The 25,098-nt window shown below is 37.2% G+C and overlaps 1 protein-coding gene across 3 annotated transcripts in view; it reads left to right on the forward strand.

Annotated features, from left to right (window-relative positions):
• The window catches only part of FNDC3A (fibronectin type III domain containing 3A), a 219,985-nt gene that overhangs the window by 187,061 nt on the left and 7,826 nt on the right, over positions 1–25,098 (forward strand). For all 3 annotated transcript variants that reach the window (XM_025364166.1, XM_025364167.1, XM_025364168.1), the window contains 11 exons: positions 703–789; positions 8,642–8,780; positions 9,804–9,872; positions 10,775–10,893; positions 13,292–13,397; positions 13,485–13,660; positions 19,443–19,556; positions 20,289–20,438; positions 20,546–20,829; positions 20,926–21,138; positions 24,629–24,795. In XM_025364166.1, the coding sequence (XP_025219951.1) occupies positions 703–789; positions 8,642–8,780; positions 9,804–9,872; positions 10,775–10,893; positions 13,292–13,397; positions 13,485–13,660; positions 19,443–19,556; positions 20,289–20,438; positions 20,546–20,829; positions 20,926–21,138; positions 24,629–24,795 (1,624 nt within the window). The remainder of the gene's footprint in view (positions 1–702; positions 790–8,641; positions 8,781–9,803; positions 9,873–10,774; positions 10,894–13,291; positions 13,398–13,484; positions 13,661–19,442; positions 19,557–20,288; positions 20,439–20,545; positions 20,830–20,925; positions 21,139–24,628; positions 24,796–25,098) is intronic.

The raw sequence follows: 25,098 nt of genomic DNA on the forward strand, positions 1-25,098 counted from the left end.
TAGATAGGAGGAGGAGGGAAGTGACTGCTACCCAAAAAAGGACAGGCTTTTTCTGAAATTAGAAATTAGGTGAGGGTTGCACAACTTTGTGAATACACTATAAGCCATCAGATTTTATACTTTGAAATGGTGAATTTTACAGCATATGAATTATATCTCAATTTTTTTAAATTCAAGAAATGATAACGTTTGGAAAGTTTGTAAAGCATTGTCACTGGTGCTGGACATAGCAATCCCAAATCTAAGTGACATCCTCACCTGCCAGCACAGCTAACCCTTCAATTATTTACTTAAACAACTATGTGTTAAGGGCAAGTTAAATATGTTAACTACTTACAGTTCTGTTCAGCTCTTGCACGATGTCTCTGGGAAATCTCTGTTCTTGGGATAGCTTACTGATGGTGAAGTTACCATTGGCTCCAACGCTAACCTCTCTTCCCTCAACACAAAGATCGTCTTCTCTTGGCTACTATATTTACTGAGACTAAGTGGTCTGCTTCATCTTCCACCAAATGTTCAATAAGCATTTCCGGGTCTACCCACTGAAGACAGAAGCATCAAGGTGAGGATTCCACTCAACAGAGCTTTAGTCATATTGCACATAGTAGAAGATGAAGAGAAACCTGGGTCTTTTTACATATTCATTATTGCCCATATTTCTATTGTTAGACATCGAATGAAGACTTTGTTTTCCTTTTCCAGGGATATGGTTTTAAGCCTAAATATGACGGAGAAGATCTTGCTTACACAGTGAAAAATCTCAGACGTAGTACAAAGTATAAATTTAAGGTAAGCTTTGAAAACCCTTAAAAGATTTGTTCCTTGTTCCTATTCTTACTGGCACGTTGGGGTTCTTTGTTTTCTGTTTGTTGTTTGTTTGTTTCTTGAGACAGGCTCTTACTCTGTCACCCTGGCTGCTGCAGTGGCACAATCATGGCTCGCTGCAGCCACAACCTCCTGGGCTCAAGTCATCCTCCCACCTCAGCTTCCCAAGGAGCTGAGACCACAGGTGCATGCCACCACACTTGGCTAACTTATTTTGTAGAGACGAGGTTTCACCATGTTGCCCAGGCTGGTCTCAAACTCCTGGGTTCAAGCGATTTTCCTGCCTCGGCCTCCCAGAGTTCTGAGATTACAGACACGAGCCACTGCACCCGGTCTCTATTCTTACTGTTTTAAATCCAAGTGTATACTTCACTCCTTTGGTTTTAGATCTTATATAATGTTGACCTTTTCTAGTGAGCTTTTTTGTTTTACTTTATTATATAGTGGTGCTTCTCAAACTTTATATATTTAAAACAAAAACCAATTTATATGACTCTTATTTGTGTAATGTGACCAAACATCTTTTAAAATATGAATGTTAGAACGTTACTAAGTGTATGCTTTGTTGGCAGGGATATCACAGAAAATAATGCTACGTTTTTCTCAATGTATCATATCAAGTGGCGTATAATTTCAATTTGTCTTATTACTGGTAGTCACTTGATAAAGCCTGTATCTACCATATTCTTCTCATATTTATAATAACCATAAAGTTATTGTTTTTTGTTTGTAATTAATAAGTGTTTTGTAAATACTGTGTACCCTGTGAGCATCTTCTTCCTTATCAAACTTTCATCGATCGTTTTAACACCCATTGGTGATTCTTGCCTAAATCAATTATAACCATGATTGATGGTGCCAAGTGGTGATTTTTAAAATTTTATCATTTTTTTCTACATTAATTAGTTGGCAATATACTGTAAGGAAAGAAAGACGTTCTCTTCTTCCTATTTATATCAGTAGGTACTCATGGAAGTCTGTTCAATGGGTTATATTTTGTTGCTTTGATTATTGTGAGGCTCAAATTGTCCCAGATTTGGGATCCCCTACAAGCTGGCTTCAGAATCCTTTTGACATGTCTCTCATTCTTTGAGCCCTTCCTTTCTGGCACAAGATATTGTAGTCCCATCTTAAAGTTTACCTTCTTAAACTCTGGAATTGGCCATTTCTCAAAGCACCAGGATCCTTTTAGTGGACAGTGATATTTAGGAATCAAGATCTAGATACTAAGTATACTTAATTGCCATAGAGGTTTTACTGCTCCTGGGCACCCTCCCAATGGACAGAGCTAGGAACTATATGTGTGTATATGTTTAGTTCATATACAAATATTTATACACGTGTATATACATAAATATACAGTTACAACACAGATACATGTCTGTGTTTCTTATCTCTGTATTTTAAAAAATCATGAGTTCACACCAGATACCCTCAATTCTAATCCAGTGCCACAGGTTAATTTTAGTTTTCCCCTGTCCTTATTTCTAACTTCCTTCATCATCAGTGAGAAACTTTGATCCAGTTCAGTGTATTTACTTACTGGATCAAACCCCTCCCTGTCCCCCCCATTCTCTTCCCTAAAGTCCTATTCAGGATCAAGGTGCTTGAGTTCCTACTGGGTACATGCTGCTGCCTCCACCCAAGACATCCCTGTCCCCAGCACAAAGGCTTGCCTTAACTCAGCCCATCTATTGGCCTTTGTACTAAATTATTCCCGGAGGAGGGTGGGGAGACTACATGTCATTCTTGCTCACTTGAGGCAAGCTTTGAAGATTGTTCTAGTGTGAAGACTCCTGAAATTCTTATTTTCCTAGTATAGTATTATTCTAGAATATAATTTTGCTCTTTGTCTTGGTCAGTATATACATTGCTATTTCTTGGCCGACCGTGCTTGAATTAGTTAATATACCAGTTAATATAAGCCAGACTGTATTTGCACAGAAGTTTTCCCAAGAATATAACAGGATGCTCATTAGTTGATAAATTCAACATTTAAATTTTCCTGCCAGTGCTTATTTAATCAAACCATTTCAAATAAATGATAAAAGCCACTGTAAATTGTGTTCACTATTAAAAAGCAAAGATAAATTTTATTACTTCTTAAGAACCTTAAGTCTTTAGCAATCGGAAATTTGATTATTTAATACATAATAATTGTTATGCTTTATTTTTTGCTATTAGCTTCATTTTAAAAACGTATAATAATGCTAGGTCAATTTAATTTCTAAATATGGTTTTCATATTTACAAGATTTATAAAATACCTGAGAAATAGGCACATCCATTCCAGTTTTGTGATGATATTGGGTTGTATTTTTGCTTCATTAATGAAGCATTCCAACAGGTCTCCTAAAGAGGAAGTTGTCTTTGTAATTTGTTAAGTTTATGAAAATCCTAAAATTCTACTACCTTGTAACACCATGGTATTATAGGGACTGAAATGCATACAAATACACATATGTGTCAGATTCCTTAGCGTTCTACTATAAGCCAATCAAATTTCTATTTAGGCCAGGCATGGTGGCTCACGCCTGTAATCCCAACTACTTGGGAGTCTAAGGCACAAGAACTGCTTGAACCTGGGAGGCAAAGTTTGCAGTCAGCCAAGATTATGCCACTGCACTCCAGACTGGGTGATATATAGCAAGACTCTGTCTCAAAAAAAAAAAAAAAAAAAAAATTTTTTTTTTTTTCTATGTAAAAGTTGCCAGGCATGGTAGCTCACACTTGTAATAATCCCAACACTTTCGGAGGCTGAGAAAGGAGGATCATTTGAGCCCAGGATTTCAAGGCTGTAGTGAGCTATGATCGTGTCACTGCACTCCAGCCTAGGCAGCAGAGCAAGACATCATCTCTTAATAATATTAACTAATTAATTAAACTGTGTTTCACTGTGGTAGTCACTGTCAAATTTCAGGGGAGGGAGAAGTATACAGTCAGAATCTCCAAGGAGACAGTAGGCTGTTGCACAAAATTCTCCCAGATAATGAGGTTGGAGATGGGAAAACAATATTTCTGAAAGCCACCTCTTTACACAGCACTGGATAAAAGGAAGAGGGCTATATTCTGGCTTATTAAGATGTAGAGCAGTAGTTCTCAAAGTGGTCGGCAGGCCATTTTATCAGTATCGTCTGAGAACTTGTTAGAAATGTAAATTCTCTGGCCCCTCCCCTCTCCACCTCCATCTACTAAATCAGAAATTTGGGGGGCAGAGGCCTAGCAATCTGTTGTGGTATACTTCCAGGTAATTCTGATCCTTCCAAAATTTGGAAACAACTGATCTAGAGGAGGAAAAAAAAACAGGAAGTAGAAAATGATGCTTGTATGAAGTTCTAGGAGCTCAGACACTTATTTTAAATCTGCCATATGCGGGGATCCCAGCTTAAGGGCATTTTGAATCGTTAAATCCTATTGTTGTGTCTCTGTCTTCCTTTTCTAGCTAGATATTGCGGACTCTTTCAAACAGTTGTATCAAAATAAAATCTTAATATTTTAGAGAGATCTTAGAACACTGAAGAGAGATCTTAGAAAACTGAGAAAAACTATAAAAAATTAAAATATTTTAAAAATATTTAAAATACAATCCAGGAAGTAATGACTAAGTAGCATGTTATTATTCTGAAGAAACAATAAGAATATGATTAACGTAAAATGAACTACTAATATGACCAAGTTTACCAAATACTAGAGCTCAATGTTCTACACTGAGGACAATTCTGGGATAATCAAAATACTAAAACAAGATTAGAACAGTGAAAAAATGTAAATGATAAGAATGAAAATAAAATTTTATTTATTTATTTATTTATTTATTTTGAAACGGGGCTCACACCATCACCCAGGCTGGAGTGCATTGGCACAATCATAGTTCACTGCAGCCTCAAACTCCTGAGCTCAAGGGATCCTCCCACCTTAGCCTCCTGAGTAAGCTGAGACCACAGGCATGAGCCACCACACCTGGCTAGAGAGAGAGAGAGAGAGTGCATGCGTGTGCGCGTGTGTGTGTGTGTGTGTGTGTGTGTGTAGATAGTCTTGTATGTTGCCCGGGATGGTGTTGAACTCCTGGACTCAATCAATCCTCCCACCTCTGCCTCCCAAAGCACTAGGATTACAGGCATGAGCCACCACGCCCAGCCAAAAATAAAATTTTAAAGCACAACAAAGCAATCAAAATTCTTTAAAATTCTTTAAAATTAAGAGTTATAAGCAATTCTAATTTCATCGAATGGTTCACTGAAGGCTGGGCTAGGACCTGGTGTCTAAAATTTTTTTTTAAACTATCAAAGGCTTCATAGCCAAGTGGCCAGTCCTGTAACCCTAGGCCACTAGAAAACTGATGCCTTGTTTCCTGAATTTCCTGTGAAAGTTTTTCAAGTAGCAAGCCTTCTGGGATTTTTTTTTTCTTTTTTTATTTCCAATCCCCACTTTGGATGTAGCAAGGCTTCTAAAGGTCAAGGTCTGGGCATCTTGAGCTAAGAACCTTTAGATACTTTCACTTTCAGCTTATTCCTTGTTGTTTGAGGTCTTTTTATAGGTAAAGAGAAACCAAAACAGCTTGTATCTGACTCCATTAACTACTTTTATGTTCCATCCTTGAAATTCACTTATGTCAGCATCTGTTACAGTACGTAGTATGTAGTCATGTTTTCTTCCTCTCATCTTGTCTGGTGTCATTTTATGATCTATCTTTTCTGCCCTAAGTGTGCCCTAGCTAAGTCCTTAGGTCTTCTTGGTGTATCCCTCTCTTGCTTGGATATACCATCTTTTTGCCTTATATCATCTGCCGTTTCTGTCTTGAAGAATACTAAGTCTCCAAACATGTTCTGTATATAACTGCTTTCAGGCTCTTTTCTCACCTTCCAATCCAGGTTCTCCTCTATACCTAGATTAATCTTTCTGAAAAACAGCTTTCCCTCTAAGAAACAATTTCCGTAGTTTGATATAAGGTTCTTTATATTTCCATTCAGTTTTTAAAATTTACTACCTTCCAGTCCATACTTGAACCAGCTACCTCACCAGATTAACTACTGATGTCTCCCTGAGCAGAGCTCACTGTTTACTATTCACTTGTGCTCTTACGTGCAGGGCTTTCTGTTTTTTTCTCTTACCCAAGCTTCCCCTTTGATTGCTATTGCCCAGGAAGACTCCATAACAGTTCCATTTCCCTTTTCAAAGCCTTCCTGAACCATTTTAGGCCTTAGTAATCTTTCTTCTCCTGCCCAATTCTTTTGATACACATATTGCTTATCTTCTGCATGAAGATTCTAAACTCCTCGAAGATAAGATCTGATCACACAGGGTTCCTAGCACAGTGCTCCTTATGTGATAGGCACTAAATGAACATTTTGATTATGTGTAAAATTTGGGTGGAGGGAGATTATCTTGTTGACTTTATACCTTTAATTACCCTTATGACTAGAAGGTGCTTTACAGTAAAAGGAGACAATGTTGAAATATAGAGCCTTAAAAACGTAATTAAATGAATCTTTATAGTTTTTAGGAAGACTGTTCTTCTGGTTAAAAGGTTTAAGTAGATTCTGTGCACAATATTGAGAAGTGTTTCAAACCCATTTGTAGTCTCATTTGTAAAGAAGTAGAGTGAGAAAACATCCTGAAAATCCATGTGACTGTGAGAGGACTGAGGAAGCCTGAGCAAAATTGAACAATTGGACTAAACTTTACTGAGTTCTGAGGGGCTCTATGAATTATTTGGGGTCATAGATTTATTCATATCCTTGTGTATGGTGTTATATAGCATCATAGTCCCCATCTATGAGGCATTCATTCAACCAGTAGTTGAGCATCTACTCTCTGCTAAGCACTGTTCTAAACACTAATACTACAACAGATATTCTGATGAGGGGAATGGACAATAAATAAGCAAACAAATAGATTGTGTTAAGTGCAATGCAGGTTAATTAAAATAGAATGGGGTAAGAGAGAATGACTGGGTAGTTAAGGAAGTCTTCTTGGAAATGGCATTTAAACAGATCTGAGTAACAAGGAAGTAGCATGTCAAAATCAGAAAAACTTTCTGCTAGCACAAAGACCCTGCAGTGGAGTTTCAGTAGGCATGGTGTGGAATTTAGATTTTATTTTGAGTAAGATGGAAAACGATTAAAGGGTTCTGAGCTGAGCAGTGATAAAGTCCCTCTGGCTGCGGTGTAGAAAGTAGGTGGGGGTCAAGGGCAGGAATGTACACTGGGAAACTAGGTAGTGGTATAATTACAGTCACTCAGGAAAGATAGGAGAAAGGAGGCTTTCATTAACGTGGTTGTAATTGTAAAGAATAGTGAAGTGGAGGTAAAGTTAATGGGATATAGTGAGAGATTTGATGCGGTTTAGAGAAGAATCAAGGATGTCTCCTTTTTGTAAGGTCAGCCAAGAGAAAGAATAAACCCAAAGTCAGGTGAGTAAGTGTATTGAACCTCCGGCTGCTCCACTGCAGACAGAGGAGGAAGCCCTGAGCTTACAAAATGAGGGATTTATATTGGGGAGAGAGACCCTGGGGTCGTTTGTTGGTTAACTTTGCCATATATCACCTTGTGACGTTTGTGGTAGCGGCTAAATGAAGGAACTTACAGGTGGGTGTAGATAAAGTTTGTGCTTCCCACGACCTCCCCTTGTGTAGTCCCAATGGCCTGTAATTGGGATTGGCTTATCACAGCAAGGCCTGATAGGTGAAGTCTGCTGTCTTCACTGTGGCACCTAGATAAGGGCTTAGAAATGTAAAGGGGCTCAGAGGGAAAGGTGGGCCTCACAGAGAAGAGTTGCAGAGCATAAGGGGGAGGGGTGGGCAGCATGGAGAGGTTTATGGGGAGTGTCAGCAGTACAAAGTAGCACAAAGCTTTTTTGGGGCGGTTTGTCTCTAACACTTTTGACTTGAGCAACTAGGTAGACGGGTAGAGCTTTTTACTGTGGGGAGAGAAAAAGGGGCAGGTTTAGAGAAGAAAAAATCATGGTTTGGTATTGGACTTGAGGATCTTTAAGTTCAGGAGAGGAGAAAATGTAACAATACAGGTATAGTTAAATGTCTATAATAGAATAATACCTAGATTGGAATTATATTTCTCTATTGCTTTATAAAAAATTATCCCAAAATTTAGCAGCTTGAGAAAACAAACTTATAGTTTCTGTGGGTCAGGAATTGAGAACCAGCTTAACTGGGTAATTCTAATGCAGGGTCTCTATGAGGTTGTAATCAGGATGTCAACTGGGATTGCAGTCATCTCAAGGCTCTCCTGGGACTGGAGTCTGCTTTCAAGTTCACTCACATGGTTGTCTCCAGGAATCCTCAGTTCCTTACCACATGAATTTTTCCATAGGGAAGTTACACACACTGTCATTTCTGCTGTATTCTGTTTGTTAGAGTGAGTGATTAAGTATAACACGCACACAAGGGAAGGGGGATTAAACTTCACCTTTTGAAGAAAGGAGATTCAAAGAATGTATGGACCTCTTTCTAAACCCACGAAGAATATTAAAAGAAGAAACAAAGCAAGCCTAAAGCCTAAAGCCCATCAAGAATCACCAGATTATAGCTTGTTCCTTTGATTCTTATTTAGTATCAGAATGTTAGGTTTTACACTTGTATTCCCAGTACGGACTCTAAAAAGGGAAGTACAGTTTCATACTCTTCATACATGCCAAGTATCTATTGGAGTCAAGCAGTTCTCAAAGAACAAACCATTCCAAGCTAAAAAAATGTATTTTATCATTTGGTTGAAGCTGTTTGTCTCCTATCACTTTGTTCATTAAGCCAGTATCATTAGGTATCAAATGCATTATTTTATGTCTTTGTGTTCTCATCACAGGTTATTGCTTACAACTCAGAAGGTAAAAGTAATCCAAGTGAAGTAGTAGAATTTACTACTTGCCCTGATAAACCAGGCATACCTGTAAAGCCTTCAGTGAAAGGAAAGATACATTCACACAGTTTTAAAATAACTTGGGGTAAGATATTGTGCATGTTTATACATTATCACTTTTGTGTTTGATTAAAATAATTTGAATATGAAGATAATTTTTAAGATATTTGAGTAAATTTGTTATCTCAAGACAGTCCAAAAAGAAATGTGAGAGTCATTCATTGGGTATATTTTTTGTGGAAAACCTTATACTCATACATGGTAGGTTAAGATATTATAAAGAGCAACTTGCGATCCACTGTAAGATAATGAGCAGGGGTAGCACTGTGTGAAATGAAAGATTACTGAACTTGCAGCTAAAGTCACCTGGGTCATCTGGCTCTCATGAGAAATGAAAACCATTCATTGAAAACAAACATTTATCGACCACCTACCTACATCCCTAATGGAAAAACAAAGATCCCATAAACTTGACCCTTGCCTGAAAAATTCAGACCAGTAAAAATGCTTCAGTGATATTTATAATATTCAAAAATTTCAAACAACCTTAACATCTAAAGTAAATGGAGGCTGGGCATGGTGGCTCACACCTGTAATCCCAACACTTTTGGAGGCCAAGGCAGGCAGATCACCTGAGGTCAGGAGTTTGAGACCAGCCTGGCCAACATGGTGAAACCCCGTCTCTACTAAAAATATAAAAATTAGCTGGGCATGGCGGCACATGCCTGTAGTCCCAACTACTCAGGAGGCTGAGGAAAGAGAATCACTTGAACCCAGGAAGCAGAGGTTGCAGTGAGTCAAGATCGTACCATTGCATTGCAGCCTGGGTGACAGAGCGAGACTCCATCTAAAAAAAATAAAATAAAAATAAATAAAGCAAGTGGAATATCATGCAGCCATTAAAAATTGTTATAGAGAGCCCTATTTTAAATATGGTAAATTAAGTGAAAGCAGATGACAACAGCATGGAGTAATTGGGTACTGGTATTAAGTCATTGCAGGTGATTTTTTTTTTTTAAACCTAGTTTGGTATTCTGTTTATTAGGTTTTTTAATCATTTTTATGTTGTTTTGTACTTTGCTTAATACTACTTTGCTTCTTTGGATAGATCCACCAAAAGACAATGGCGGAGCAGCCATCAATAAATATGTGGTGGAGATGGCAGAAGGTTCTAACGGTATGAATGGATATTAAACACTGATAGATTTATTCCAGCCAGTCTCTTTCTATTCTTTATGGCTTTACATTTTATGTTATATCTTTTCTTTCTTCCTGCTTTTCATAAGGCACTGTAAAAAGATGTTTACTTCACTTTGGGCTGTCCTGGATTTTTTTTTCTTTGTTTCTAGCAGTTAGGATTTTGCCTGTTACGGTCCACTTTAAATTGTGATTTCCAGAAATACAGTGAATCAAATGTAAGAGTGCTGTACACCTGTATCATTGCATTTACATGTTCTTTTTGTTCTCATTTGTTTACATTACTCAGCCTCTATACACCTAGACCAAGTCTTTAGATACTATGAATCTTCTGAAGGTTAATTTATTCAGTTAGATTTGTATACAGATAGAGAAGGATTAACTTCTAAAATTTAACTCACATCATACTAGTTTTAGTAGTAAGTTTTATGACTAGTGAACTTTATTCTTGAATCGCACATTTAGCAGTGTTTATTTCTATGAAATGACCTATTTCCTGCCAAAAAAAAAAAAAGGATGTCTTTTAATTAGGACTAGACTTCCTCTGATACTGGTTTTTTGTACTCTTTGTGTGCTATAACGTTATTACTGGACCAGTAAACACATTTAAAATGCTTAATTAAAAGTAAATTATCAATCTAGGCCAAAGTCTGTACAGAATTACAGAGATATTTCACTTCCATGAAGCCATGCAGACTTGTCTAGGAAGTTGCACACATAAAGAAAATTAGATCATTTCCAGGAAACCGAAACAAGCCTAAATTGTTTCTGACAAATTACATAAATACTTACTTTGTGAAGCTAGGATACCTGATGTGTCCATGATACCAAAACGTTAAACATTACCTAGTATCTGATTGAACACAATTCCTCACCTTACAGGAAACAAATGGGAAATGATATACAGTGGCGCTACCAGGGAACATCTTTGTGATCGACTGAATCCAGGCTGTTTCTATCGTTTACGAGTTTACTGCATCAGTGATGGAGGACAGAGTGCGGTAATACTTACATGTAGATTCTTTTGTGGTGTTGTTAGGTTTGGCTAAATGGGGTAGGATCACCAGGTGCCACTTCAAATATTGAAACATACCCACAAATGGAGCAAAGTAACTTCTATAACCTGTTTGGTTAATTTAATAGTGACCAAAATATTCTAATGTCGTACTTAGCTCACAGTAAGTATTCAGTGTATGTCTGTTGTCTGGTTGGTATTCAGCTTTGGAAAAACAAATACATGAAAACATTGGAGAAAATTTTATAAAGATAAATTTGAGAATGATGCTTAATAACCATACTAAGCAGAAATAGAAATAAAATAATTATAGACTGATTTACTGCTCCATAAATTATGTGTGTGAGGACACATACTAAGCAGAAAATACTAAGCAGAAATAGAAATAAAATAATTATAGACTGATTTACTGCTCCATAAATTATGTGTGTGAGGACACATCATAAAATAGTATCTACTATTTAAATCTACTTTCTAATATTTACTTATTTCAAAAAAGTTGGCCATTATTTTTTTATTAGAGACTCAGTAATCAAAATGAACTTAAAGTGTACCATTGATATAAAGACATAATGTTCTAGGGACGTATGTTTATTAATAAGAGTGATTTTTTTTTTTTGAAATGGAGTCTCTGTCGCCCAGGCTGGAGTGCAGTGGCACGATCGGGGCTCACTGCAGCCTCTGCCTCCTGGGTTCAAGAATTCTCCTGCTTCAGCCTCCCGAGTAGCTGGGACTACAGGTGCCCACCACCACGCCTGGCTTACTGTTGTATTTTTAGTAGAGACGCGGTTTTACCATGTTGGCCAGGCTAGCCTTGAACTCCTGATCTCGTGATCCACTGGCCTCGGCCTCCCACAGTGCTGGGATTACAGGCATAAGCCACCATACCTGGCCAAGTGATTTTTTTTTTTAATGAATTAAACCAAGAATGCTTTCTTGGATCATTCATAATGGCTGTTTTTGTTTTGTTTTTTTTCAAAATGGAATTTAATGCAACGAAAGTATTCTTTTTTAAAAATGAAATATAGGCATTTTGTTGAAAATGAAACTAATGTGAAACTGAGTGTGAGTCCTGCCCAGCTGGCTTGTCCTCCAATTGCTTCATTTTATCCAGTAAGAAAATCTCCCTGGATTTAAGAAAAGCAACCACACATACACATGCACAAAATCCTGTTCTACTATAGCATTTTACAGCATTTTTGTGTAGGATAGCTTTCTAATAAAAAGATGACCAAATATTTTGTGTTTAAAAAGAATGTTAAATACGAACCTTAATATGTTGCACGTAAGGAATATGGCACTGAGTTTGTGTCATTGTTTTGTTTTTTTTGTTGTTGTTGTTTTGTTTGTTTTTGAGACGGAGTCTGGCTCTGTCGCCCAGGCTGGAGTGCAGTGGCACGATCTCGGCTCACTGCAAGCTCTGCCTCTTGGGTTCATGCCATTCTCCTGCCTCAGCCTCCTGAATAGCTGGGACTACAGGAGCCCGCCACCATGCCCGGCTATTTTTTTGTATTTTTAGTAGAGACTGGGTTTCACCATTTTAGCCAGGATGGTCTCAATCTTCTGACCCTGTGATTCACCTGCCTCAGCCTCCCAAAGTGCTGGGATTACAGGCGTGAGCCACCGCGCCCGGCCCAGTGTGGCATTGTTTTTAACAGAGTGTCTTTGAAAATAAAGGCTTTTAAAAATATAAATATAGCATAGAAACTAAAAGCAATATCAAATACCTAGAAAGATGTCAAATGCCTGGAAAAGCTTACCTGATTTCAGAATTATTTTTAGGTGGAAAGGATGAAGGAAAGATAATTTTTTAATGTATAAGTTAAGCCTGGTGCAGTGATGAATGTGTATAGTCTCAGCTACTCTGGATGTGGGAGGATTGCTTGAGCTCAAGAATTTGAGGCTGTAATCATACCTGTGAATAGCCACTGCACTCCAGCCTGGGCAACATACCAAGACCCCACCTCTAAAAATCAATCAATCAGTCAGCTTATACAGTATATTAAAACATCCCTCCTTAGAAGAGATTTATGGATCCCTTTGGAGAAGATAAAAAATATTGCCCATTAAATTGCGTTGGAAGTTGTTTTTTTCTTTAGTTATGGAAGGAAAAGGAAAGGAAGGGTTCATTGAAGTTCGTTTTCAGTAACTTGCTTTGTATATAGTACTTGCACAGTACATGTCTTTGTCTATGAAAATTTTGAATTTTTATTTAATTGGGTTTTGATTTTTTTTCAGAACTTTATTCCTTTTTCATTGACAATCAAGTACAATTTCAAATTATCAGTGCAATATTTATGTTTATGTTATTTTTCCTTACCAAAAGCAATCTGATTATTTGGTTTTGGGGCATTTTTGTTTTCTTTTTGCTTTTGTTTTGGCAGGTCTCTGAATCTTTACTTGTGCAGACTCCAGCTGTGCCTCCTGGCCCATGCCTCCCTCCCAGATTACAGGGTAGACCCAAAGCAAAAGAAATACAGTTACGATGGGGTAATTTCCATTTTGGTAATAAATTATTATTAAGTTAGAACAGAAAGTATTCATCTTGTTAAATTGCATCAATCTTTCCACCTTTAGGACCCCCTCTGGTTGATGGTGGATCACCCATTTCCTGTTACAGTGTGGAAATGTCTCCTATAGAAAAAGATGAACCTAGAGAAGTTTACCAAGGTTCTGAAGTAGAATGTACAGTGAGCAGCCTTCTTCCTGGAAAGACATACAGCTTCAGACTGCGTGCAGCTAACAAAATGGGGGTAAGAAGACTATACTGATAGAATTATCATCATAATGGTGATTATGTTTCATTTTAACATATATCATCATATCCATTATTTGGCCATTTAGCTTTAACATATGACTCCAAATTTTACAATTTTTTAATAAGCATACATTGATAAATACAAGAGAAGTCAATATATTCCACAACTTAATTTTTATGAAATCTCAGTATTTTTAGATCTCACTTACAGTTTATGACACTTTGGACTTCAACTGGGCTAGAGTTTACCTTTTAGGCAGTGTTAATAGAGTTTACTTAATCAATTTAAGAGTAGAAGTAAAATCATAAGTACTGAAGTTTTTTGAGGCTGATTGAAGTTTTTGAGGTTTTTGAGTTTTTTGAGGCTGATTGAAGTTTTTTGAGGCTAAAGTAGCATTTACTTTCAGTTGGCAACTAATTACGATTTTTTGCCCAAGTGAAAAAAAACTTACGCTTTAAACTATTCTGGTTTTGTATGTATTTAATATATAACTCCAAAAAGTGGACAAAGTAGGTAATATCTCCATTTCACAACTAAGGAAACTGGGGTTCAGGAAAGCTAAATATTTTGTCCACAGTCATACAAACTAATAAGTGATAGAGGTAAGCTGCAAACCTGAGTTTGTCAGACTCCAGAGCCAAAGCTCTTTCCACTCAGCTATGACACCTCTCATCTCTCTGCAATAAAGCAGGTTCCCTAAGGACAAAGCAGTAATTTCCTATATCAACTAAATAACGATTTCTTTGAACTATTCTATAATTAAAATTTTATAGAATTAAACTGACAGTTCTCCCATACCCATTATTTTGGTGAACTATACTATATTTCATATCCTGTTGTCCAAAAGGGTTCTCTATTTACATCTGTAAACTTACTTTTAAATTTATTTCTGTTTGGTTTTTTGAAACAGGGTCAGTGTGGAGTGCAGTGGTGTGATCTTGGCTCTCGGCAACCTCTGCCTCCTGGGCTCAGGTGACCCTCCCACCTCAGCCTCCCAAGTAGCTGGGACCACAGGTGCACACCACCACACCTGGATAATTTTTTCATATTTTTAGTAGAGAGGGGGTTTTGTCATGTTACCCAGGTTGGTCTCAAACTCCTGGGCTCAAGAGATCCACCCACCTCGGCCTCCCAAAGTTGTGGGATTACAGGCATGAGCCTATGCCTGGCCTAAATTTCTTATATATCAAGTTTATATACTTAGGCAGCTCTTACACAAGTCATTCCTTTCTGTAAGAAGCCATCTTGTCAGCCTCACAAGGTTGCAGTACGCTAAGATCACATCTTTAATACTTACGTCTTAATTTATATTTTCAGGTTCGTGATAATTTGTCAAAATCACCTTAAGTAAATATTTACTTTCCATATTCCCAAAGAATATACATTTTAGACGTTTCTAAAGCTATTCCAGATTTTAAGATAAAATTTATGCCTACCAGAGAGCAGTACTGATAAATAATGTACTATAAATAACACTATTTACAGTTTTATTTTAAATAAAAGCCATTCAGCATGCTAGAATGGTGACGCTTTGCATCATTATTTTGTTGTTGTTGACATGAATTAACCTTGCTCAAAAAAGGAGGCCAAAAAAATGACATTTGTCATGAAAAACTTTTTTAAATCCCTATGGGACTTGAACCAGAATCATTACTTCAGTTCTTATAAATAGTTGTGCTAAACCTCAAATTTCTATCATTTAGTGGCCCTTTCCGTGCTCCCCATGAACTAAACTGAATTATTTGTGTGGCTGATATGTTTTATTAGGTTGCCTTATCACATGTGTAACAGTACTCTTTATTTGTAGATACCTTTGTAGGTATGTGTGTGTATAGACAGGTAGACAGACTTTTTTTTTTGAGACAGGGTCTCTGTCACCCAGGCTGGAATGCAATGGTATGATCATGGCTCACTGCAACCTCAACCTCAACCTCCCAGGCTTAAGCGATCCTCCTGTCTCAAGCCTCCTGAGTAGCAGGGACTATAGGTGCACACTACCACACCAGGCTTATTTTTTACTTTTTTGTAGAGATGGGGGTCCCCTTATGTTTCTCAGGTTGGTCTCAAACTCTTGGGCTCAAGTGATTCCCCCACCTTCGCCTCCCAAAGTGGTGGGATTACAGGCATGAGCCTCTGCACCTGACCTTTTGTATATACTTATTATTGTAAATCATTTACTGCCACTAGCAGTCTGTAAGTCTATACTATTAAATGACATATTGGCCAGGCACAGTGGTAAATGCCTGTAATCCCAGCACTTTGGGAGGCCAAGGCGAGTGGGTCACTTGAGGTCAGGAGTTCGAGACCAGCCTGACCAATATGGTGAAACCCCTTCTCTATTAAAAAGTGCAAAACTTAGCTGGGGGTAGTAGCACATGCCTGTAATCCCAGCTGCTCTGGAGGCTGAGGCAGGAAAATCACTTGAACCTGGGAGGCAGAGGTTACAGTCAGCTGAGATCATGCGACTGCATCCAGCCTGGGCAACAGAGTGAGACTCCGTCTCAAATAAATAACAAACAAAAAAAAAACTTTTCAGTTACACGTTTATATTTGGAATTTTGGCTGGGCACGGTAGCTCATGCCTATAATCCCAATACTTTGGGAGGCCGAGGCTGGCAGATCACTTCAGGCCAGGAGTTCAGGACCAGCCTGGCCTACATGGGGAAACCCCGTCTCTACTAAATATACAAAAATTAGCTGGGATTGGTGGTGCCCACACCTGTAGTCCCAGCTACTCAGGAGGCTGAGGCACAAGAATCGCTTGAACCTAGGAGGCGGAGGTTGCAGTGAGCTGAGATTGTGCCACTGAACTTCAGCCTGGCAACAGGCTTTTCTCAAAAAATAATAATAACATACCTGGAATTTTAAAATTGATGGGTTTTCAAATTTATTGTTTTAAATTAAGAATTTTTGAACTACTAATAAAATTATCTGCCATAGTTCATTGATTTTTACATGAAATATTTATTTTCAAGATGATCTCAAGATTACTTTCCACAAAGCAGGCACATTGTGTCACCATTTTGCTCTGCTTTGTAAATTTGCCATCTAGGATTTTTGGGTGGTATTCATGTGAGATTAAAGCATATTCTCTAGCAGTTTTCTATAGCTACAGGTTTTGTTTTTTGTTTTTTTTCATTGCTTCTAATAGGATATAGTTACTATGAGTCCATGAAATATAATGGAAATGTGAATAAGGAGCTTACTGAAGACTTTAAACATTTGAATTTTTTTTAATTGCGAATATGATAGAAACCAGTAGTGTTGAGCAGTGCAAATATTTGAAGTGGTGATTTGTGAAATAGCCCAGCATTGCCTTAAACAAAATCACAGTCTACTTCCTGTTTTATACGTGTGATAGTATAAAAGGTTTCTTTTTTTTTTTTTTTTCATTTTCTGAGATTTATAGATTGGTGTATAGCTTTAAACTATATAAAGTTTTATTGAAAGATTTTTTAAACTTATTAATATAAATTTTAAAGTTGATATAATTAAAGTGAGTCCATCTTCTGTTTCTAAAATGCAAGATTCCTTAACATTTATAATTACACAGATGAAATGGTTTCTATAAGGAAGTTTGAGTTTTGATTTTGCCCTTTATAGATGTTAGATTGTGCAGATTTGTCTGTATTTTCTCACCATATCCAATAATACTTTTCTCATAAGATTGGTTTTCAAGAGCCGTATTAGTTGTTATAATTGATTAGTATATAGTTTAACTTTATTCATCATATTTATACTGTGGATTTATAGCCAGAGGTTGAGGTTATTTCAAGGCAGTTGATGACCTTCATTTAAAGTCTAGGCCGGGCGCGGTGGCTCACGCCTGTAATCCCAGCACTTTGGGAGGCCGAGGCGGGCGGATCACAAGGTCAGGAGATCGAGACCACAGTGAAACCCCGTCTCTACTAAAAATACAAAAAATTAGCCGGGTGCGGTGGTGGGCGCCTGTAGTCCCAGCTACTCAGGAGGCTGAGGCAGGAGAATGGCGTGAACCCAGGAGGCGGAGCTTGCAGTGAGCCGAGATCGCGCCACTGCACTCCAGCCTGGGCGACAGCGGGAGACTCCGTCTCAAAAAAAATAAAAATAAAAAAATAAAGTCTAGCTAAAATCAGTACTGTAAACAAAAGGAAACATTTACATTTGTTTCTGTTTGCCACATATAGTAGCCTTAATTTTTTACTTTGTTATAAAACAGTTACATTCACAAGATTAACCTGAGATAAGCCTGAGATATTTAATGACATTATGATGATACAATATGGTGTATATTCCCTGTGCAATCAGATTTGGAGGAAAAATGAAGGACTTAACATTAACTGAAGTCACTGATACTCTGAATAAGTATGGTCAAGGAGTAAACTATTTTCTTTTGGAAAAACTTTTTAAATTTTTATTTTTAAAGTATTATACTGTTGTTTTTAGGGCCTAATGGTTACATTGAATAGTTGGTTTCACCTTCTTAAGGTTTATTACCAATATTCATGAAACTTGATATGTTAAAATCCCTACCCTTTGGTAAGTCTACTGCTATTTATTAACATTTTTATAGGTGATTAATGCATGTTTTTTTCCTAAATTAAATATAATTTAAATAACTTGGAATAATTTTCATATTAAATCTTTGTTAACAACTGAATGTTTTCATAGAATTTTCTGAGAAGTTGAGTTTCTTAGGTTTTTGTAGCTGGCTGGGCCCAGTGGCTCATGCCTGTAATCCCAGCACTTTGGCTCAAACAGCCCTCCCTCTGAGACAGGAGGACCACTTGTGCCCAGGAGTCTGAGACCAGCCTGGGCAACATGGTGAAACCCTGTCTCTGTAAAAAATAGAAAATAGCCCAGCATGGTGGTGCACACCTGTAGTCCCAGCTACTTGGGAGGCTGAGGTGGAAGGATGGCTTGAGCCCAGGAAGTCGAGGGTGCAGGGAGCCATGTTTGCACCACTGCACTCCTGCAGTCTGGGTGACAGAGCCAGACCTTGTCTCAAAAAAAAAAAAAAAGAAGTTGACCTAGCTCTTAAAGATGGCCATTTGGCAAAACTGCCTGATACAGTGCAGTAACAGGTAGGTTTACTTCTGATCATTATAATGATGCGCCACTGTTAAGTGAAAATACCAGTGTATTGGGGCTTTTCTTTTGCTAATGAGCTTTAAAAAATTGATGACTATAAATTTCTGTAATTGTTCTCCTATGTGTCAGGGAAGGAATTTGCCAATACTGAATAAAATGTTTTATATTCCAGGTAATGTATGTTAAAAGTAATTATGAGAAAGTGAGCTTTTTAGCATGGAACAGAAAAATCAAATTATGGTACAAAATAAATATAAATGTATGGAACAGTATGTTGGTAAAATTTGATATGGAATATAATGCCTAAGAAAGATTCGTGAAGTATTAAAAATTTTAAAATCATAATTTACACCTATCATCTCCCATACCTTTAGTTAGTATCAATTTCTTCACTCCTTATATTTCTTCTGAATTATTCCACCCACCTAATTCCCTAATGTCCTGCCCTTCTTACAAAAACCAGTTCCTGAAGAAATAAGGGGCAGAAGAAAGTATAAGTAAATGAAACTTTAAAATTTCTCACACCTTTACTCTCATGATTTTTAAGTCTTTTTAGTTTATGTGACTACTTACAGAATTATGACCAAATTAATCTTGAAACACAGGGAAAAGACTTTATTAATGAATCTTTAAATATGCAGTTCTGTGCAATCAGTGGGTGTTTAAGGGTGAAAAATAAAAACACTAGTTACATTTGTTTTTCTAGTTTGGACCATTTTCAGAAAAATGTGATATTACTACAGCCCCTGGGCCACCAGATCAGTGCAAGCCCCCTCAAGTGACATGCAAATCTGCAACTTGTGCACAAGTGAATTGGGAGGTATTGTAATTTCCATTGACTTATATCTACTTTCTTAAGTGATTAGAATAGTTTATATAAAAGAATAAAGATACTGTTCATTTTTACCTCCTGTATTATACAGAGCAAGTCCTAGTTTAATTCACATGAGAAACAGTGACTTCTTTTTCCTCTTTGAAGAATTTGAGTGAGGTATATTTGCATTACAGATATTTAGATTCCTGTTCATTATGTGCTTTGTATTTTTATGAAAGGCTTTGTCTCAGTACTGAGATATTTCAGCCACTGGTAAGTTTACTGTTCAGAACAGACATACATAGGAATTAGTAAATTCTGTTTCTTTTATATTTATCCAGTACACATCTCCAGTGTACTTATTGTGGATAGTAATAATCAGTGATGATAATTATTATATTTTCAGTTCCCTTTGAAATTTAACAAAATGTCTGTATGGTTTTAACATTTCATATTAATAGAATTATTTGAAGTATATGTACCTTAAAACACTTTCTAAAGTGACTTAGTCATATTTCTACTTCTAATTCAAAACAGGTATATATTTGACCAATCTTAAATTCAGATAATCTTAATGAATAAAAAATGTAAAATTGAACGGTTTTGATTGTGCTTAAAAGTTTTAAAGAAATTCAGAAGCAATCTAGTTTCACATGTGGTCAGGTAAAGAACATTTTTGGTCAAAAGCTATTTAATCAACATCAAGACTAAGACCTTTATCCTTTTCTTAATTTAAAGGTTCCTTTGAGTAATGGAACAGATGTCACTGAATATCGATTGGAGTGGGGAGGAGTTGAAGGAAGTATGCAGATATGTTACTGTGGGCCTGGTCTCAATTATGAAATAAAAGGACTTTCACCAGCAACTACCTATTATTGCAGGGTCCAGGTAAAGATGATCAGTACTTTATCACTTAACTCTATCCAGAGTTTTATATTTCATTGGCATTTTCATGGTTATGACTTTGTTAACTCGGAGGCTCTGTTAATTTGTAGGCTCTCAGTGTTGTGGGTGCAGGCCCTTTCAGTGAAGTAGTAGCCTGTGTGACTCCACCATCAGTTCCTGGCATTGTGACCTGTCTTCAAGAAATAAGTGATGATGAGATAGAAAATCCCCATTATTCACCTTCTACATGCCTTGCAATAAGCTGGGAAAAGCCTTGTGATCATGGTTCGGAAATCCTTTCCTACAGCATAGACTTTGGAGATAAACAATCCCTAACAGTGGGAAAGGTTACAAGCTATATTATCAACAATTTGCAACCAGATACAACATACAGGTATACTCTAAATATTATGTTGATTTTTGCCTAGACCAGAGAGACACTTTAAATAAAACAATCATAACCAAACTTTTTTTCTTATGTGGCACTTAGAATACGAATTCAAGCCTTGAATAGCCTTGGAGCTGGTCCTTTCAGCCATATGATAAAATTAAAAACTAAGCCTCTCCCTCCTGATCCACCTCGTCTGGAATGTGTTGCCTTTAGCCACCAGAACCTTAAGCTGAAATGGGGAGAAGGAACTCCAAAGACATTGTCAGCCGATTCTATTCAGTACCACCTTCAGATGGAGGATAAGAATGGACGGTAGGTTTTTTTAATTGCTTCTTTATATAGTTTCTTAGGTCTTAAGTATATAAATTTCTGTAACTGTTAGAAGTAGGCCAGGTGTGCTGACTCACACCTGTAATGTCAGCACTTTGGGAGGCTGAGGCAGGCAAATTGCTTGATCCCATGAGTGCAAGACCAGCCTGGGCAAGATAGTGAGACCTTGTCTCTAAAAAAAATTTTTTTTAATGAAGTAAGTTTTCAAAAATGAAGTCAAGATTGTCATACAAAAGTGTGTTGTTTTTAAAACATTTGAAAACACAATGTAGATTTCCTGTTTATAATTTGTGAGTGGAATACCAAGAGAAAAAAAATAAATGGGCTACTCTTTCGTTGTTTTCTCTAATCCGTTTACTGTTTTCATGATGATAAAAGACACCTAATCTTGGATACAAAATAAACTCTTCAATGTTTATTTCTAGCAGGACACAATTTTTTTTTTTTTTTTTTTTAAGACAAGGTCTCGCTCTATCACCCAGGCTGGAGGGCAGTGGCACTATCTTGGCTCACTGCAACCTCTGCCACCAGGGCTCAAGCCATCTTTCCACCTCAGCCTCCCAAGTACTTATGACCACAGGCGTGGGCCACTACACCTAGCTAATTTTTGTATTTTTAGTAGAGATGGGGTTTCATCATGTTGCTCACGCTGGTCTTGAACTCCTGGGCTCAAGTGGTCCTCCCGCCTCAGCCTCGCAAAGTGCTGAGATTACAGTAGTGAGCCACCATGCCTGACCAAAACAATTTTTTTTTTTTTTTTTTGAGACGGAGTCTCACTCTGTTGTCAGGCTGGAGTGCAATGGCGCAATCTGGGCTCACTGCAGTCTCCACCTCCCAGGTTCAAACAATTCTCCTGCCTCAGCCTCCCAAGTAGCTGGGACTACAGGTGCGCACCAACCACGCCCAGCTAAGTTTTTGTATTTTTAGTAGAGACAGAGTTTCATCATGTTGGCCAGGATGGTCTCCATCTCCTGGCCTCATGATCCACCTGCTTCGACCTCCCAAAGTGCTGGGATTACACACGTGAGCCACCACACCTGGCCCCGAAACAATTTTATAGTAAATTGTTATGATTGTTTCTGGCCTCTGAGATCCTTGAGGGCAGAGATTATGTTTCAATCTTTTCCACACCCCTGACAACAGGGCCTGCACACTAAATGAGTACAGTTCAGTTTTTCACTGTGTGATCTCAGTTAGATTCTGTGATTATCTAGTCCCTTTGCTAATCTCTGTCTCATTCAGATTCTTTCTGTGCCTCTTTTACATCTTCATGTACCTGTTGTACTATTTCCTATATAATGTGCCATATACTGCCGCACTAAATCATGTGTTTGAATTACAGTGTTAACTCTGAATATTTGTAACAGTCATTCTAATGCCAACTAGGGCTATTTATTCACATTATATTCCATATAAGCAATGCCACATCCTCCCACAGCTGTTAATCCTTTAATATTTTAAGAATTTTGAATTTTGCTTTTCTGCTTTTCACTGAATATATTAGAAACAATTTCCATATCTGATGGACTCAGAATACTAGTAACAGTTTTTCCCAAGATTAACTTTTTTGGCCGGGCACAGTGGCTCACACCTATAATCCCAGCACTTTGGGAGGCCAATGCGGGTGAATCACAAGGTCAGGAGATCGAGACCATCCTGGCTAACACAGTGAAACCCCATCTCTACTAAAAATATAAAACAATTAGCCGGGCATGGTGGTGGGCGCCTGTTGTCCCAGCTACTCGGGAGGCTGAGGCAGGAGAATGGCGTGAACCCGGGAGGCGGAACTTGCAGTGAGCCGAGATTGTGCCATTGCACTCCAGAGCCTGGGCAACAGAGTGAGACTGCGTCTCAAAAAAAAAAAAAGATTTACTTTTTTGTGTTGTTTGTATCTTAGCCAGATATTCAACAATGGAATGTTCATGATGCTTGTACATAAGTACTCTCTATCAGAAATACTTACACATTTAAAATAATATGGAATAATTTTGTATACTAGTATATCACCAGTAAGAACATTACACAGAACAAACACTATTGATCATTTCCTAAAATCTATGTATCGATGAATGTTAGCCTTTGTTCTTGGCAGAATTTTATGTAATCTTTGTAGCCTTATCACTACAAAGAGATTATTTGCCTTATAGAAGTTTTTGGTATAGCCATTTATCTTTAATATATGTTATTATTACTGGGCAAATTAACTGTTTAAATTTTTTTCCTCCCCTTTCTAGCATACATTTGGGGTAGTGCAAGAAGGCTTACTGGAAACAGGTCTAATTAGTGTTTGGTTGAAATATAATAGAATAAAGATTCTATTAAATATAAATTCTATTCTATTATAGAACTTCCAACTTAATATTCAGCTGCATCTAGAGACTTGTTATGGGGTATGAATATGGCTCATGGCCTTTGGTTGTGGAAAATAAATAAAACCTTTTATGATACTGTTAATTTTAATGCACACATTTAATAAATCAATTTCATATCTTTGATGACTTTCATTTGCTTTGATTTTCACAACTACATATACTTGCTGTGAGGATGGTATCATAATGATACTTTAGCTGTTCCCTCATCCAGATTTTGTAATTGTTCAGCTTTTTTAAACAGTGGTATTACCACTATTTTTTTCCTGTCATTAAAAAAAAATTTAGAGATTGAAAAGGCAAGACTTGTCCAATTACTGCTTATTGGAAGTACTGTTTCTTCCTGTCATTAAATATTTCTTTATTTTTAACTTGACTACAATTTTCAGACTGTTAGCATTGAATAAGCATTCATTATTCATTCTCTAATTTCCCAGAGTTTTAGAAACATCCAATCAAAAATATTGGGATGCATTCAACTTATAGTAACATATTAGGAGAAATATATATGATATTCAACTTCATTGAACAGTTCAAGTGGATGATGTATTGGAAATTATATATTGTCATACTGCTTTTGTAAATCTCTAGAAAAACATCACCAAGGCAACTAAAAATCTGCCTGGGAATTGAGAATTCTCTTTTTTTCAGATAAAGACAAGGAAGATTAAAATAGAAACTTAATCTCATAGCTCAGCTCTCTATGCCATACTTGACAAATTTTATTAATACGACTTTAGTTAGAAATAATTCATAATGAAAATTGTGATGCTCTGAGCATCTTTTAAAATGTACATTAACAAAATAGTATTCAGAAACAAAGCTAAACTGGAAGCCTGAGACGAAACAGTTATGGTCGGATATGAAATCTAGTAACAGACTTTCAGTAAATCATGTCAAATTGGGAAATTTACCAAATATCCTATTTCTCTTCATCTGATGAAAAACAGATTTATTTTAAGTGACAAAGAGTTCCTGGCATCAAACTTTTGGCGTAACTTATCACTCCTAAATAATGTTCCTAAATAAGTGTGTTTATACTATTTTGTAAAACATTTTCATAAGGTAGTATAAGGTTTATCTAATAGTTATTTCCATTTTAGGTTTGTATCCCTATACAGAGGACCATGTCATACATACAAAGTACAAAGACTTAATGAGTCAACATCCTATAAATTCTGTATTCAAGCTTGTAATGAAGCTGGGGAAGGTCCCCTCTCCCAAGAATATATTTTCACTACTCCAAAATCTGTCCCAGCTGCCTTGAAAGGTAAGTTATACATCCTGAAGTTATTTTCTTTTATAATAAATTACTTTTTTTTTTTTTTTTTTTGAGATGGAGTCTCACTCTGTCGCCCAGGCTGGAGTGCAGTGGCACGATCTTGACTCACTGCAACCTCCGCCTCCCAGGTTCACGCCATTCGCCTGCCTCAGCCTCCCGAGTAGCTGCGACTACAGGCGTGAGCCACCATGCCCGGCTAATTTTTTGTATTTTTAGTAGAGATGGGGTTTCATCGTCTTAGCCAGGATGGTCTCAATCTCACCTCATGATCTGCCTGCCTCAGCCTCCCAA

Source organism: Theropithecus gelada, chromosome 17 (genome assembly GCF_003255815.1).
Source record: "Theropithecus gelada isolate Dixy chromosome 17, Tgel_1.0, whole genome shotgun sequence".
NCBI lineage: Eukaryota > Metazoa > Chordata > Mammalia > Primates > Cercopithecidae > Theropithecus > Theropithecus gelada.